At 38.5% G+C, this 18,556-nt stretch overlaps 1 protein-coding gene across 2 annotated transcripts; it reads left to right on the top strand.

Annotated features, from left to right (window-relative positions):
* Positions 1 to 3,977: 3,977 nt before the first annotated feature.
* YIPF4 (Yip1 domain family member 4) lies at positions 3,978 to 18,545 on the top strand. 2 transcript variants are annotated; one of them, XM_077782057.1, is made up of 6 exons: positions 3,978 to 4,299; positions 7,784 to 7,937; positions 10,621 to 10,708; positions 12,860 to 12,937; positions 14,619 to 14,732; positions 15,909 to 18,545. In XM_077782057.1, exons 1-6 carry the CDS (start codon positions 4,215 to 4,217, stop codon positions 16,044 to 16,046), a joined length of 657 nt encoding a protein of 218 aa, XP_077638183.1. In that variant the 5' UTR covers positions 3,978 to 4,214; the 3' UTR covers positions 16,047 to 18,545. The 2 variants fall into 2 exon arrangements, with proteins under 2 accessions (XP_077638183.1, XP_021404006.1); XM_021548331.2 differs by having other exon boundaries at positions 3,981 to 4,299; positions 10,537 to 10,708.
* Positions 18,546 to 18,556: the final 11 nt, after the last annotated feature.

The following is an 18,556-nucleotide window of genomic DNA, read 5'->3' as shown; positions in this document are numbered from 1 at the left end:
AAAAAGGCATTTTTATGCAGCACAGCTTATTGCAACCCATTGAAATGCTTCCTTTCCCTTTTCCCTTTCCTTTTCTATCATACAGTAAGCCAGAGGGAAAGAAAAATCCCACTGGTGGTAGGAATGAAGCCAGCCTTTGCCAGCAGTTAAAATACATGGAAGGGTGGCTATGTGCAGAGAGCTATAAGACACCCTAAACTTCAACAGACCAAACAGAACACTTTATGATTGCTCACATATTTACATATGGCGTGGGCCTTAATAACTAAAGGCAATTTCTGAAGTGTGCAGGACTCAAAATCCAGAAATTGCTAAGAAATCTAGCAGCAGCAGCGTCTGGGTGAAACAGAGTTAGTCAGCTGGTTTCAAGCACTTCACACAACAACCTCCCCATCACCCCAGGAAAAAACCCTGAACGGGAACTCCGGACAAAGGCTGATCTGGCAAAGGCAGTGCTGGAGTGCCCTCCGCTGGCACAGCTCAGGCAGGGGACAGAGCTGCTCCTCTATAGTCTGAAGGGAAGGAGGCTGAGAGGAGATCAAAATCTTAACATTTGAGCGAACGCTGAGAAAAATCCAGAGTGTTTGGATCACGTGGATTTCTTGATCCTTCACTACTCATGTATGACAGAGCATCCGGAAGAGCAACTCTTAAAAACTTACTATTTTACATAGGCATGGGCAGAACATCTATCCTTTGTCTCCTTCAGCAATCTCTTTGATGTGAAATTTCATCTGGATGTCAGCTGGTCAGAAAATCCCTAGAAAAGGAAATAATTAAAGCAAGTTTTCTTGTCTTATCAAAATTATATTTGAAAGTAGATAATGAGTGATAATGAATGTCTTTATAAATAGTCTATTTATAGAGAAAGAAAGAAAGCAGAGAAATCAAATTACTTAACTGCTTGTGTTCATACAGAGATCAGTCAGAATCAGGACAATAAGAAAACACAGGAAATATTTTCAAATAGTGAATAATATCTCATCTTTTCTAGGTACCAGCAGTGTAACAAAATTGTATTCTGCTTCACATCAACCTATGTGTATTTCACTTAAACTTAGAAAATGATACAGCACATGCATAGTACAGGGTCCAGTGCATGAAACCATGAAACAAGTAGAGACAGAACTAGTCACTCAGTCTGTAATGCAGCCTCATTTGTCACCGCTCCTTTTCACCACCCTAATAAAACAGGCATTTGTGACTCATCTTACTGCATAATATTCTTTCATTAACTACCATATTCCCAAGTTTCTTCCTCAAAGCTGATCCAGTGTGATATTTCATCTTTTTCTCTTTTGTCTCCTGAGGACTACCCCTTTTGCCCTGAGGACTACCCCTTGTGTTTATTCAGAGGTAGACTACTTTTGTGCCCCAAATCACCAAGTTTTGTTCTAGCAGTGTATGCTGTTGGGAGACAGGTACTAAACAACTTAAAAACAGCTACATTGAGAGCTGTGTCCAGCTCAGGGCCCCTAACTACAAGAAGTATATTGAGGTGCTGGAGCACCTCGGAGAAGGGTAACAGGACAGGTGAAGGGTCTGGAGCACAAATCCTGTGAGTAATGGCTGAGGGAGCTGGGGGTGTTTAGCCTGGATAAGAGGAGGCTCAGGGGTGACCTTGTGGCTCTCAAGAACTGCCTTGAAAGGAGGATGTGTAGCAAGGGGGGATCTGCACCTTCTACCAGGTAACAAGTGACAGGATGAGAGGAAATGGCCTCAATCACTAGAGAAAGTTTAGATTGGCTAAAAAAAGAATTTCCTCACTGAAAGAGTGGTCAGGCATTGGAAGAAGCTGTCCAGGGAAGTGGTGTGTTGGAACTCAAAATGTCTTTCAGACATTTTTAGAGGTTCCAGGCCTTGGTCAGAAGCATTTTAGACCCTGGCAGGCAGCTGGAAACAGCTGTGATTTTGAGTTTGAGCCATGGAACGAGTTACCAATTTTGAAGGTGGAACAAGCAGTCACAAAGGGTTAGATAGCATAGTAAAAGTAGTTACAAAACAGAGGGGAAATTTTTTGAGTATTGTACAGGGGGGTTTTAGCACCTGTACAGGGGGGTTTTTACTTTGTACATGGGGGTCAGAAGTTCTAAGATGGAGGAAAGTGGGCTGATCCTGTTCTTCCTCCTTCTTCTTCCTTGCCTCTATGTTCTTGGTGATGCTGGCACTTATGGATTTGTTTAGAGCAGAAAAGCACCTTGTAACATAGGTAGTAGGTATTGGGGGAAAACTGTAAACATGGGACATGTAATATATCATATAAAAGATAGCAGCAGCCCTGGGCGGGGACGGAGAAGAAGAAGAAGAAGACAGCAGACAGAGAGGATGTCAGTGTATGTGTGTGCCTCTGCCTGGGCTGCTGACCAAGCAGCCGCAGCCTGAGAAGACAATCTTTTAGATAACTAGCAATAAACTGCCTTGAGACTGAACAACAAGAGGCTGCGGAGTTTTTCTTTGGAACCACAGGTTGGAGGAGAGACTTTACCACCACACGAGACCCCAGACCAAGCCCAGGATTCTCACAGTGGTGGAGTCACCATTCCTGGAAGCATTCAAAAAAGTAGCTGTGGCACATGAGAACATAGTTTAGTGGTAGATTTAGTGGTGTTAAGGTAATGGTTAGACTTGACCTGAAGTGTCTTTTCCAGCTTAAATGGTTCAATAATTCTATGATTTCATTATTTGAAATTTGTCCAATAATGGACCTGTCTGGCATCCTCTGGAGGGCACTTTCCAGAAGCATCCAAGGCATCCAAACAACAAAAGGGAACAACACGTTCATAGCAGTGTAGTTAAATATAATAATAGAATCTGTAATGTCTCAAATTGGAAGGAATCCATAAGGATGAACAGGTCCAATTCCCACCTCCTTGCAACAAACCGTATGACTAAAAGTATTGTCCAAAAGCTCCTTGAACTCTGACAGGCTGGCTGTAACTGACTAAAGAGAAAAGTTTATTTTCAGAAACCGAAAGAAGCCTATTGCCAAGGTCTTATAACAAAGAAGTTTCATACAACAGGTAAGAAAATGAGGTGCTCTTGATGTCTTGACTGCTCACCTTTTAAAAGGGAAAATCTGACTATACAAGTATCTGTAGGGCCATTTTGTACTTTCAAGACAATTTCTGATTTAAAAATAGGTTATGTGCAGTTATAGATGATTTTTTTCTGCTGCTGCAAGGAAGCTGATAATCCCTGTAAAATATCCAGAGAACCTGAACCCAAATTGTATTGGATATACATGCAAATATGAGTGATCCTTGGATATGGCAAAGTAGGAACTCCCAGTCATGTTCTTTCCTTAAAAAATAGATTGGGTTTTAATTGTTAATTTTTTTTTTTTTTTTTGAGATGGACCTAACAGTGGTCCTTTAATGGAATATATATGAAAAAGGATATATATATATATATATATATATATGAAAAAGGATATATGAAGCATATATGTCTCCTAACAATCAAACCACTGCTGCACTAATGCTATTTCTGGACCTGCAATTTTTCCAATCTATAATACATTTATATTTATATCCCATGGCAGTTAATGAGATCTATGTATGAAATAGAATCAAATATATGTAGTACTAATGTCACATTTACACCTGGTTCCTTGAGATGTCAGGAAAACAATGTGTCCTCTCAGAATAAATGTTGGTATTCAGTAGGGAGCAAAGGGATGGATATATCCTAAATGGAGTTGCCTGAGAGGTTTTCTGTTAATTGAATACAGGAAAAGTGAGATCCCACTTCCTGATTCTTCAAAGCACAGACCACAACCAGAGCCAGTGTTTATCTTCTTTTAACAGGGATTGGCAACCTCTCAACTATATTATTTTACAATTTCTTTAGTGACACTGCAGGTGTCTCTGCAGGTCAGCAAAAAACATGCCTCGCAGCATTATTAGCGGAAGGGAAGGGAAAGGGAAGGGAAGGGGTTGGTTCGTCCCAGCGGGAGGGGCTTGGCGGCGGAGTGGAAGTGACCTCACTCTCGGGACAGCGCCAGGCCCAGTCAGCGCTGGAGCACCGGCGGCCAGTGCGGGCGCGCTTTGCGAGCAGCCAATGGCAGGGGCGGCGCCGCTTGTTGTCGCCCCGTGAGGCGGCTGCGCCCTGGGCTCGGTGGTGCCGCCGCCGCCGCAGGAGGGACCCGGGAGGCACCAGGCCCCGGTACCCGCTCGCCTCTCGCCGGCCCCGCAGCCCCCGCGGAGGGCGGGGAGATGCAGCCCCCGGGTGCTCAGCAGCCGCCGCTCTACGCGCCCAGCAGCGGGGACTTCACCTTCGTCTCCTCGGCGGACGCCGAAGGTGAGCGCCGGGCCGCGGGCAGGGCCGCGCTCGCTGTCCCGAGGCACGGCTCGGCCGGGCCGGGGGCAACGGGCTGTTCCGGGCCACAGAGACAGGAGGGGCCCTCCTTGCTCTCCGTCCCGCCGCCCCCGCGGCTGGCGTCGTGGCCGGGGGCGGAGCGGGGGGGCCGCTGCCGTGGGGCCGCTGCCGCGCCGCGCTGCCGTGGCCGCGGCAGGGAGCAGCAGCAGCGTGGCAAAGGCGGCCGTGCCGCTCCGCTTCCCAGCGGCTGTGAAAGCCGAAGACGAGGTTGTCCCGGCTGCGGGACGTAACCGTGACCGCTGTCACTGCCCGCTCCTCTGGCAGCCCAGTTTGTTGTCTTACCGGAGATTGTGTCGTATGTTCACGTTTACTGTAATGTGCTAAAGTGTCTGCGCCGTGTCTCATAGCGGCACAGTCATGAAGGAGAAAAAAGAAGCCATGTATGTAATTTAGGGGGTGAAGTGTAAGCTCCTGCCAAAGTGCTGCACAAAGAGCAGTGGTATGCCAGCATGCCGTGAAGATGTGCCTTCGAACTTCAAAACTGAACATACGGAAGTCAACATCGTGCAAACTTACTTTGTTGGAGAATGATTTTTTGGTCTCTCCTCATTTAAATAACAAGGATTCTACTTTCATGTATGTATTTAGTTACTCTTAAAATTGTGACTAGGGAATCATATAAACCCTTACTCATGTGTCCCACCCTGGAAAGGAATTGCCAAAGTGGAGAAATTGCTGTAGAATACCTGTCCTCTAGTGAACTTCACAGTCCTTCTGAAAGGAAATACAAGTCAACAGTACTGTCGTGGCTGTGGGTTTTTTTTGGTTTTGTTTTTTTTTTTTGTTTTTTTGGGTTTTTTTTTTTTGCTGATTAGTTTTCCTTTGTGTTGTTTTTTCTTCTTCACCTTGGCCTGAAAAAGGACCCATGTACCTCTGAGCAGAAGCTCTCTGCTTCTTCTCTGGAAGTACTTGTTGGGCAATGCTGAACCCAATCCAGTAAAACCACCTTTCTGTTAGGTTGTGTTGTGTGACCAGTGTGGCCTATAGTCACACTTGGCTCTGTGTTTTTTATGAACACAAGCAAGGTGTGATCTCCTGTGTGTGTGAGTGTAGTTCTGTCCTCAGAATACTGGATAGACCTACCCTAGCAAAGAAAAACATAAGCAAAATTAAACATCTTTATATTTTAAAATTAAAGTAATGTGTATTGAACTCTAATTTTTACATGTTTCCCAAAACTCAATCTATATGAAGAAATAAAAATTAGCTGTACTGTTTCCCCATCTTATTTCTGTGGGAGCTGTATGGAAGAAAGCTGGAGAGACATTCACAATTAGGTCACCAGACATAGTGGAAAGAGCACTCTGTTTGGAGTCTTGCCTCTTCTACTGCTTTTTCAAAATTAAAGAGTCAAGACTGTTCTGAAAGCTGGTTTTCTACAATGCTTTGTTGAAATGAGGCATCTGAGAGACTTTGGTTTTGCTTCTGTGGTATTCAGCCTGAGACAGTAGCAGTGAGGGCACCCAGACTCTCCCTAGGAACCATCAATGTCATCAGTTCTTGGCAGATTTTCCAGTTGCCCTGCAGTTAAAAATCTCATTCAAAGCAGCCTGCAGAAGAGGAAAATCCCTTTTCCCCTAGGTTTCTGCAGCTTTTGTCTTGCAAAACAGACTTAAGATCATGTTAATAGATTTTATAATTCAAAGTGTGGTTGCAGGTATTCATCAACTGTTAAAAGAAGTCTTGGTAAATACGACTTCTGTAGGAGTTTCCGTGCCTCAGGATGGGTTCTCAGTGGTCCCTGAGAAAGGAGAAATACATGGCTGGTTGGACTGCTGTGTTGGCTTCTTTTGACAGCTGCAGTTATGCACAGAGTAGCACTCTTTGCAAAAAAGTGTTACCTTGTAGCATAAACAAATATTACTTAATTACATAATGGTCCCTCAATCAAGAGAAAACTTCTGAGGCTTCAGCTTGATGCCCAGGCACTAAGATTTTTCTTGTTCTTTTTTCCTCCCTCTGTAAACAGCAGAGGAAGGCTTGTCTTGAGTCTGGTGAGAAAGGTGTATGTGTGCTGGGACTGGGAAGAGCAAGGAGAAATTCCTGCTTTAAGTTACAGTGATCTTTACCAGGGTCCTGTGCAGATGGTGTTCCAAGAATCAAAGGAATGGATCAGTAACTCTCAGGATTATGAAATAGTTGAAAAGCATTTGTAGAGGAGATTGAATCTAAGTGGCCTAGCAAGCTGGTCTGGGAAGGAGAATTCTGTTGAATTAAGTGGGATACTGAATGATTGATGAACACTTGAGATATGTTGGCTGAAGAGATTGAGATTCTGTCACTGTACAAATTTTGTTTCAATAACACTGTAATATTTCCAGAGGATGTTGCAAATGCAATCTACAAATATGGCCTGACATGCCTCTGTGAGTGTTTCAGAAGTACTTGCTATAGTTAGGTGTTTTGGGAAATTTGTGCTGAGGAACTTTTATGTGTGCAAAACACACAATGATGATAAGGCAAAAGATATTTTCTTTACCTCCCAATATATTTAACTAAGCTTGTACAAAATATTTACACATTTCTGTTTGGATTTCTCCTTCTTAGCAGATAATGAAAATCCATTGTTTCCTAAAGGAATAATTACTCCCTTCTTAATGTATTTTTTTCTTTCATCAAGTTGGTTAATTTATTTTCCTATACTATTTTTGATTTTCCATCTATATGTAACTGAATAAAATGAGAAAAAAAATTAATACTTATTGGCAATTTTGCCAAGACCAACCAGAACATAGATAAATTGCTCTTTGTTTTTCTTAATACTGTGGTAGAAAAAGATCGTAGTATATCAAAAAGATGTTGTATAACTGTATAACAATTTATTTTCTAGAGCTTAAGGATCTCTGATAGCATTCTTTCTCTAACATTTTCAGCTGCATTGAAAGCAGGCTACAAATTAAAACATCTTCAAATGTTTTCCTTTTATGAAAAATTTGACATAAAAGCAGAGAGTGGTTTTGGCTGAAACAATGCCACTGTTAAAAAATGGGCGCAAAAAGAGGTAGAGTATGATCAGAAAAAAATATAAATAATCCACAATTTATAGCATGGTGAGACTCTCATTAGTGTCCTCCTTTTGTGTCTTTAAACACTTAATGATAAAGCACAAATGGAAGCCTTTCTGTTGTACTACAATACTTGTCATAAAACAAGAATCCCATCTAAAAGCTCAAACCTGGTATTTGAGGCCTAACCCAACATTGTTACTATTGCAATAAAAGCACAAGTACACTTTTAAATTATGTATATATGAAAGTATAATTTTATTTTGTAACTTTGAATGTTTTATGGGCATGACCAACACATGTAGCTTCACATGTTTGTTGTTTATCTTGCAGTACTTTTAAATTCAAATGGCTTTTGGCAAGACATAAAAAGGTCTGTATTTTTCTCCCTTTTTCTTTAGATCTTAGTGGTTCCATAGCAACTCCAGATGTTAAGCTGAGTCTTGGAGGAGAATTCATCAAAGAATCTACTGCAACTACATTCCTAAGACAGAGGGGATATGGCTGGCTTCTGGAAGTGGAAGATGATGACCCAGAAGATAACAAGCCACTTTTGTATGTTGTAATTATTTTTGGGTATCTGTCTTTATTAGCTGTGTAGGGATAAAACCAACTTGGAGTCTCTGATTGTCCCACAGTCTTGTGCTGTGACTGGAATTCTGTTTGACAAATTACTTGACCAGTGAGTGTTTTCTGGTGCAAGCAGGGAAACATTGTGTCTCATTATAGATTTTAATCTCCATAAGTATAAAGCCTATGTGGCTTTTCTGCTTTTAACTGTTGATCTTGTAATGCCTTTAAAAAGAGAGACTGTATTCTTTGTATCTTTTGCATTCATGTTTCTTGATATTGTAAAAGAATCAAAGACTAAAACAACCCCATGGGAAGACACCTGTTAAGTAAATCTCAGTCAGTTCTGTCAGTTATTCTGAAGCAAAAGCATTGTGAATCATGGATTTTACAGTAGGGATGTTAGAACCAAGGTAGTACAAACTTCATAATCTTTGATGCTGCCTTTTACTATAAGGCTAGATTAAAAGGGTGCTAGTGCTGAGGGACAGTAATGTCCTTAAAACTGGAAGTCTTGCATCCATTGTTCTGTTCATGGAAACCTGGCTGGCTGAAGAAAGTTTGTATCTCGAGGTTATTATATTGTGAGTCAGGCAGCCTGGTCCTTGTTCTGCACCTAAGCAACTTCATTCTCACCATCTCAGTGTTTTTTTGTGAATTAAAAATAATTATGCTTTAAAAAAATTGGAGTGAGACAGAGAGTACTCTGTAGAACTCAGATGAGAGTGTTGGGAGACAACAGATGTCTGGAGAGCCTAATAATGTCAGCACTACTCGAGAACTGGTTTAAAGTGAGCAGAAGTATGTCCTTGTTTTGTGAACCTATAACTTTTAATTAAGAAACAAACTGTATAGTGAGGTGACAACATAGGAATTCTGACTTTAGTGTAATTTTGTTGTTTTGATTATTCCCAAAAATATGTCATAATGAATTCTTACAATCTGAATCATATTAAGGACTGAAAGAACTGCAGTCTGCTAAGGGAAGTTCTCCAACGCAGTGCTACAGTGCAAATGTTTTGTTCAATAAAGTGAGATTATAATTTTTTTATTTTCTCATTGGGCAGCCTTACTCCAGACACTTGTTTCCTGATACACCTACCATCATTTTCAGGTGAGGTAGCTGTCAGTTTCATGCAAAAGACAATTTATTCACATGAGAAGCTTTCAGAAGACCTTGACAATGAGCAGTAATTATTTCCATGCAGGAAATACTTGTGTTACACAGTCTACAGGGTAAAGTATAGGTCTCCTACATCCTTTTTGGATGGTGGCAAATAGGTGCTTCTAGTCTGTTCCTTAGATTCAGGGATGGTTAAATAACAATTTTTATTACTCAGTCACCAGTTAGTAATTCCGCTTATGAAGTAACTTTAGTAATGGTAATCCAAACATTGCCTTGAGTGATTGAGTTAACAGTATTTAATTTTTTTTAAGCAGAAATTGTGATGTATCACATCTTTGCATATTTTTCTCACATCAATTTTTCTGAAGAAAAAGCCAAAAAAACAAAGCCTTGGACAAAACTTTCATAAATGGACTTAGGATATAATTCTACATTTTTCTTCACTGTGTTCTTAAATGTAGAGCAGTATATCTGCTGGGAGTCTCTCAACTCTTCAGAGTTCCTCAGTCATGACTGAGGTTCTGCACATAAAGAAGTGGAATTGTCCATTACTTGGGATGTCTGATGCCTTCCTCATTAGGCTAATACAGTCAGGGCAGCAGGTACCATCTCAGAGTCCTGGGCAGAAGAATCTTCTGGCCAATTTGTATCTGCTTGCAGAGAGTTTCTAACAAGAGGTCGAGAAGGCAATGAGAGAAGGGCAAGATCTGTTGATACATGTTGCTGCTAGTTCAAGTGACTTCTGTTTGTTTTACCCTTAGTGGACACAAGCCAGAAATTAAACAACAGGCATAAACTGGTCTGTTGAAAACTACTGTTCTTGAAGGAAGCTAAAGTCCATTTTCTTTTTAAAAATTGGTATTTTGAATGGTTTAAGATTAGTAAATGTAATGGTATTCTTTCCTGCAGAATTTGAAATAAAATATTTTCATAGTAAGTGTCCTTATGGCAAACTGCTTGGCATAGGAATACACAGACATTGCTTATGTGTGCATGTCTTTGACTTGTAGTTACAATGACACAAATGTGTCACATGTCCCAGTATGTCTGAAAAAAAACCCTTCTATCTTAATGCAGACTCTCAGGGTATCACAATCATAGAATGGTTTGGTTTGGAAGTGAGTTTAAAGATCATCCAATTCCACCCCCCTTGTGTTGGGCAGGGACACCTTTCACCAGTCCAAGTTACTCAGAGTCTCATCTAGCCTGGTCTGGGTATGCTGTGTATGTTTTCTGTTGACAGTCATATAATTTGTTTTTGAGTAATTAAATAAATCTGTGTCCTATCAGTTACTGAAGGCAGCATGAAGCTATGGTGTTGTTTGACTGTGGATAAACTGTTCCTTTGCTCGTTGTGGCTTCAGAAGGCCAAACCTACTGTTTGCCCCTGTACTTAATTTTTTAGCTCTATTTCATTACTGTGGTGTATAGTAATGCTTACTTGCTTTACAATTTTAGGGAAGAACTCGACATTGATCTGAAAGATATTTACTACAAAATTCGATGTGTGTTGATGCCTATGCCATCTCTTGGGTTCAATAGGCAGGTAGTAAGAGACAATCCAGACTTTTGGGGTCCTCTGGCAATTGTCCTCTTCTTCTCAATGATTTCACTATATGGACAATTTAAGGTAGGTATAAATCTTCTGCCTAAAAAGAAATCTGAACTAAATTTGGGGATGTGATTGCTAAGCAATTTGCATTCTTACGTAGGTAGAAAGTCTTTTTTTCACATACTAATGTGGGCATTTCAAGTGCTGTTTCCCAAGTTAATATGTAGAAAGACAGCAGTTAGGAATGTATTAAATAGCCCACGGGTAAGTTAATCATGATGAAATGTCAGGTTTGTTTTTATACAGCAAAACAAAGGAAATATGTGGTTTCTAGAGGAACCAGATTGATACTAATGGGTTTATGGTCATATTAGTGAATCTTTCAATTTTAATTGTGATCTTTCATTAACTTGCTTTTTATTACTAAAAAATGTTAGTGAAAAGCATTTGTTTGGATGGCATGAATTCTAATTTCCTCACAAATAAAGATGCTTATTTAATTCATACTATATGACTGTTGTTATCTGGCATATTTAATCTTCATTAGTGATGTTTGCTACTTTGTCCTCCCTGCTCGGTTGTAATCAAATAACTTTCCTGTGGTCAATAGACTTTTTCCATCATTCCTTTTGAACACCAGAGTGAATAGCTACTCAGCAGCATTGTGCATATTTGACTTCCATAAACACTATTAGCTTTTTTCTTTATGTTCTGATTAAAATAATGAAGTGTTATCATTTATAGTAACAATTTGTATGTAAGCCTAGGTGCTCCTGCATTGGAAATCTTTATGACTAAATGTGTGGTTACAGTTGCTTTAAATGTCACCAAGTATGGCAATAAGCTGTGTGTAAACCAGCAGAATGTGTATATGCACAGATTCTTGTGAATGGTGGGATAAAATCATTCCCTTTGGGACCTCTGGCTTCCATATGGTGTACCAAATGCTGACTAAGAATTCACTCTAATTTGTCTCTATGAGGCTTGAAATGAGTAGACTAAACCACTTTATTTTTCAAATCTTCTGGGTGGACCACTCAACTGTCTCCTTGCAAAGGAAGGACAATTTCTTGACCCTGCCACAGATGAACCACCTCTTTGCAGTTTGTGTACCTCCTGTACAGGAGCACTGGGTCTAATGTTTCTTAGGAGCAGTAGGTTTGCCATATGGATGCAGGAGTGCTGTATATATATGAGAAGGGAAAGTTAGCAGCCAGCAACAGGATGACTGACAGCAGCTGGACTAGACAAACCCAAAGGTGGGCTCTAAACTGGAGAGAGATGAGCACTTCTGCTCTAAGGCTTTAATCTGGTCCTCTTCTTATAGTCAGTGGTGGAAAACAGGAAGTAAACAGAGACTATGTGCTATTTCCACAAATAGCATAAAGCCACTTGTATTGTTCTTAGTGCTGCTGTGATTTTTATCTGGTTTTTCCTGTTTCATTCTCCTGGAAATATGGAACTTCTAATTAAGCAAAGTATTGAACTGAGTAGTGACTTAATTTTTGAAGTTCAGTCATTGTATATTTGGAAATACAGAGACTGGACTTAGACTGTTGTTTCCTTCTAAAAAGGCATTTCAGAAGGGAGAGATTTACTTCTGGTCCTCCCAGCTACGTTAATTTGAAGGATTTTTTAAGCCAGAGAATGATTTTAGGATTTCTTCTGTAGTTTAAGAGCAGAACTATGAAAGAAGCAAGAAAAAATAATGATAGACTTGGTCCCAGGAGTCTGAGGCTCTTTATTTAAAGTTATCATCATCATCATCAAGTTCCACTGAGAATTAAAGTCCTATGTCTTCTGAGCATTCTCAGTTTGAGTAAAGGATAAAGTAGCATCTTTATAAGTGAAAGTAGGAGAATTCCAACTCCTTATATTGGTTGGGCTGACTTTTAAAAACTGTCTGAGGCCATATTTTGTAATAGGTGGGATATGAAGACATTTAGGGTGGTTTTAACTCAACTTCCTATTCCTGTTACCGCACTTACAGAATACATTGCATGTGCATTCCATGTACACCAAAGTTACCATTAATGTGATTCTGTAAACATAACTTCTGAACTTCATTTGCTAATTACACTGTGATACTAAACACTGTTCTTACCACAATTCAGAATTCAGTTTTGCTTAATAAAATCCTTGACTGCAGTGAAAGCAATTATGGAAATGCATTTTCCTTTTTCACAATGACATTTACTAATATAAATGAATTGTTCTTTATCTCTCAAGGTTGTTTCTTGGATCATAACTATTTGGATATTTGGATCCTTGACAATTTTTTTACTGGCCAGAGTTCTTGGAGGAGAAGTAAGTACCTGTATGTGAAAAGGATGTAGAGGGAGGTAATGTAAAGTCTCCTGACAATGTTTTTCAGCAGTAGTTGGGTTTTCACAGTGCTTGGGTTTGGATCTTGTGGCCAGCTAAGAACGGATGCAATTGTAAGTATAAAGTCAACATTTCAGGTTTTCAGTCTCCAAAATGAAGTCTAAAATACACAGATCATCTAACTAATTTATTGGTGCAATGGACAGTATGCTTGCTTCCAGATAAACAGTCTGGAAATTTGTGCTGTGAATCCCAGGAATTCTAGCAGCTTCATGTGATCCAGAACTGAAGTCCATTCTTGAGGGAGAAATGCTTTCAAGTTCTTGGTCACTGTACTAAATGGAAACTCTTTTTTTTTTTGGGGGTGTTAACAGCAGTTAGATGTCCTTGTGTGTAAAGCACCTGCCAGTGTTTGTTTTCATCCCTGGCTTGATGCAGTTCAAACCCATCAAAGTATGAAAGCCAGGGCCTGTTTCTCAACTGCAAAACCAGCTGGAGTTGTGGCCTGCATCCCTTCCTCCAGCTGCTTGCAGCAGCAGGGTTGGAATAGCTGCTTGAGCTGTTTACAAATTGATTCATTAAGCAATGCAGGTGTAAACAACAAAAAATGACTTAGAGCAAGGCCCACAGACAGCTGCAGTGGAACAGTTAGGAGCATAAAACTTCTTTAAATGGATCTGCAGCATAAAATGCATTGAACTGTGTTGTGAAGAGCTAAATACTCTGTGATGCTTTATTTTTATACTTTTACTATGGATATTGTGTTAATGATGCACCATGTTGCAGAGGTCCTATGTTATGTAGTTTAATTTTTTTTAAATTTACCTTTAAATCATAATTGCTAGAGTCTTCTTTTGTGAATATTGTTTTGAAATAAAAAGTTTTTTATAAATGTTATTACATGGTATTTCTGCATTTCAACACAATCCAGAGGCCCTTCAAGCAATCTGTTTTGTGGCTCAAAGTGGGAAATTATCAGATGTTTAAACTGAAGAGAAAAAGGTATAGGTTTGCAGATCTTGTCATGAAGGATCATGATCCACAAGAAAATGCTTACAAGATGCCACTAATTTTCCTGTTAAATCCAAGAAACCTAGCTGTGCACAGGAATATTTCAGACCATAGTAGGGGAAAATCAGACATTTCCTTCTGAAGCTAAAAGTAGTTACAGATATACTTGAAACAACTCTGTTCTAGACAGTCGCAATAAATTGAAGCTGGAAATCAGAATTTACAGGGATCAAGTTTTAACTCTTCCACTGACACTAAAACATTCATGTGCTTTATGTATTTATTTATGTATAATGGATATGAGTATTAATGCAGAAAATTATGTCTTTGCTGCTTTTGACAACCAGGACTACACCTGGTCCTTGAGAGGTCTGCTGCAGTTCTGTGCTCTGGGTATCATATGTAAATGCTTCCTTTAAAAGTGATCGTTTACAGTTTTATGGAAAAAAAAAAAAAAAAAAGAGAATTTATTTCTAATTTTAGGGTTTCGGATACAAAAACAATTTTTATCCTGGCAAGCCTCCTTTAGCTAAAGTTTCATGACTATAACACATTACAATCATTATTCATAGTGTTATAAGAAGAACAAATGGTATTTGGTGACAGAGATTGGGTGCTGCAAAGCTTATTTTTATGTGCTTGAAAATTTCAGGTTGCTTATGGCCAAGTTCTGGGTGTAATAGGATATTCCCTGCTTCCCCTCATTGTCATAGCACCTGTACTTTTGGTGGTTGGATCATTTGAAGTTGTTTCCACCCTAATAAAAGTAAGTTCATATCATCTATTGAGAATTCAGTTATTTTTAAGTCACTTTCTTAACACTTCAAGTAATCTGCTCAGGAAAACATAATGATGTGTCAAAACTTTCGGAATTACAAAGTGAGCTCTGTGATCCTTTTGGTTAGCATGGTGGAAAATGAATGCAGTTTTAAATGCTCCATTTGAGTGCTTGGGAATATACAATGATGTTGCTATAACAAAACCTGTTGTTACTAGAGTAGCTTGTATTTAAGTATTTTGCTGTGTTCTAATAGTTGCATTACAAAAAAATGGGATTCTTGTTTTGAGAAGAGAATGCACAATTAAACCTCAGAATGAAGAATCTGAAAATAAGCCGTTCTCTCCCTTCCCCCATCATCCGGATTATTTTTAGTCACTGCAGCATGAATATGGTAGTCATTGTTCTGAGACCTCCCCATAGTGGTAGCAGTACAAAGCTCTCCACACCCTTTGCAGAAAAGGTAAGGATTTTTCTGATTTAGAGAGGGGGAATGTAAGGCACAAAGAATAACCTGCCTAATACCACCTGCTGCTGGGAACTTTTTGTGGAATCAGCAGCTTTCCCTAAAAGATCCCAGAATGACATAACAGTCTTGAACACTTCCAGTGCTTCTTAAATCCCTTTTAGGTAGCCTTTGAAGTTACTGCTGAGCCTGGGAAGGTTAACTGATAAAATTCTGTTACAAGCTAAGCTGTACACTTTCTGGAAGTTTATTCTGATGATTTCATTATTTCTGTTCCTTTAGCTTGCTGGCAAACAGTATAATTGAAGTACAACCAGAGTGTATGATAAGTAACAAAATTGCTGTATTTGAGATTTGATAATCTGATTACTGATAAATGATAGGCAGAACGTAAATCATTAACTTGCCAGATAACTAATAAATAACTTCAAAATAAATACGCATTCATGAAACCTCTGTTACTTGATTACTACTAACAGCCTTATGTTAACTTCAGGGTGAATTTCTGCAAGGTTCTTATCTTTGCACCACCAGAATGAAAATGCATTACAAGCCCCACATGGCCAAAACTTCTTGGGCTGTGACAAGCACTACTTCCATAGCTGGCTCTGTGTTATACTGAGAGAAGTGATTTTTACTGTGGTATTTGGAGAGACTTTCTTGTGGTGTCAGCTAAGACTCTTCATCTTCTTTTTCAGTTGTTTGGAGTCTTTTGGGCTGCATACAGTGCTGCATCATTACTAGTTGGAGAAGAATTCAAGACCAAGAAACCCCTTCTAATTTATCCAATCTTTTTGTTATACATTTATTTTTTGTCCTTGTATACTGGGGTGTGATGTAGTGTAAGATGTGGCCAGAAACCATATTTCAGTCACTTGCAGACTGATGATGAGTAAGATTAAGAAAGCTGGAGATAATACAAGTGACTGTTTTGTATGCAGTTGTTGAGATGTTTTAAGATGGAAGAGCATATTTGTGTATATTATTTAATGAAGCAATTGTAGCTATATAGATTTGTATCAAAGTTCTAGGTTTGTTTAAGACTCTTCAGATTTTAATGAACAAATTAAAAAAACTTTGTGTTTTATAACAAAGCGTAGCAAAACTGCAACTCAATACCTGTGCCAAAAGCACTGGGACCAGATTACTATATTCAAGAATTAAAAATGAGAAGTTAACTGTTAACAATCTCAAAGTGCAATTTTTCCTTTAAGCTTAAACACAGCTGGCTTTTTTTGGCACAGCAAATTCTGTAGATAATATATATTTATGAAACAGTCCTGATGGTTCACAGAACAGTCTATATAATTAAGACAGAAATATACTACTTTTAATTTAGTGCCTCAATTACTGTGATTTGGCTGTTCAGTTTTTATAAATTCCAATTTGTTTTCAAAACATGTATGTACTGTGTATCTTGTATCTATGGCTTGTATGTACCATAAATACTCCTTGGTTAAGGATGTATATTGGGTTTTAAAAAATTGAAGATACAAGTATTTGAAATTTTCATTTACTATCTCTGACCAAAGGAGCAAGATACTTACTGTGAGACATAATTAATTAAAGTGCATATTTAGAGAATCAAATTATTTTCCTTAAAAGTATAAATTTACAGAGAAATGGGTGAACACCTTTCTCAACTCTAGTGCTGGCCTAATGTTGGAGAAAAAAAAGATGATCTATCAAATCTGTGTGATCTTCAAACAATGTTATTTTATGATGACAAAATAAAAATACTGCTTCCATAACTATGTTTTACAACATCTTGCTCTGTTTTGCTTTTAATAGCATGCTATTTAACATGCTTTTTTTTTTGCTTTTTTTTTTTTTTTGCCAATATTAATCCCTTATGAAAAGAAATAAGAAAGATTTGGAAGGCCAGATTCTCCCTCCACTAAACAAGGCAGAGTTACAGCCTTAGTAACAGTTAGAGTCTTGCTAATTTTGACTCTCCAAGGATTATGTAATAATGTGATGACATGTTAAATATTTCCTGTGTACTGTGTTGATTGCTTATATAATGGTCCTTATGGTAATATGTCTTCACGAGGGAAGTCCACTGTAGTTGACTTTGTGTGGTACTAATGTAGGCATTTGCAATCTTCAGGATTTAGTATCAACAAATAGCTCTGAAGGTTTGGGTTTTTTTTTCTGGCAACAGAAAAAAGCATTTCCCATTCTCCCCACCCCCTCCCCCATCCTTTTTTTCTAATGCTACGAATAAAACTCAGCCATGACAAGGTAATAGCAAGGGCTGTCTTGAATCCCTGATGGACATATTTCCATATCAGAACTGTGGTTTTTCAGCTTTTTAGACTGTGTTACTAGCCAGGCTGGTAACTTATTTTTACCAGTCATTACTGATGCAATATACGTAATTAAATTCCAGCTCTCCCACAAACCTTTAGCTTACTCAGTCTGCATTCCTAGCTGATTCTTGTGTTGGTTTTAAACAGAACCACTTGAAGTTAGTGCTGGACATAAATTGTAGTGTAATACTTGAGCTTGTAATATATAAAAAGAGAAAAATTGGTAGAGTGATTGACTTTTCACCTGACTTTTGATTTCTGAATAAATTGTGGTGGGATTAATGCAAACTTGTACTAAATCAGTTTATATCAGCAGCAGCTAATTTCTTACCTACATGTGTTTTGAGAGCATTCTAAAAAAAAAAAACAAACAAAAAAAAAAAGGAAGTTACAGTATATTTTTTAAAAAGCATATGAGCTTTGGAATCTTGCATGATAATTTGGTTTTACCTCCTTTTTCATTATTTATATTTCTTTTTTTAACAGGAATATCCAGCTATTATTATAAGACTGCACCTAGTCCCTGTGAATCCCCACAAAGGTGAAGGGCAAGAACACATTTAGGTTACTAGGCTGTCAGACAGCTTATTTAAGCTTAGTTCCTCTTTCATAGTTGTTCATGAGGTATTCTGTGCATCTGAACTGACTATGAATATTGAAAAGATGCAAGAATGTTCTATTGAATCCCCAAATACCTCCTTTTTCAGTAATGTTCTGTGAAATTTATAGTTGGAATTTTAACTATTCCCTTCCACAGACTTGGCACATATGTAATATGCAATGTAGATAATGCACTTAACATAGTACATATTTTGTACCCAATTGCAAATTTGCACCTTTTAATTTTAGTATCTTTAGGGTTACTTTTTGCATATATTGTGCAAGAAACATACAAGCAGCTCTCAATTTATTCTGATAATTTGTAATAACTTTGCATTCAACAAACTCATATTTTTAGATGAGATGTGTGTGTAAATACAAGATGTATTTTATAAAAATTTTGAATTAAACTTGTTTACAGAATGTATGAAGCT

This window comes from Lonchura striata, chromosome 3 (assembly GCF_046129695.1).
Source record: "Lonchura striata isolate bLonStr1 chromosome 3, bLonStr1.mat, whole genome shotgun sequence".
NCBI lineage: Eukaryota > Metazoa > Chordata > Aves > Passeriformes > Estrildidae > Lonchura > Lonchura striata.
The sequence above is the reverse complement of the archived record's forward strand: the minus strand, read 5'-3'. Positions and strand labels throughout refer to the sequence as shown.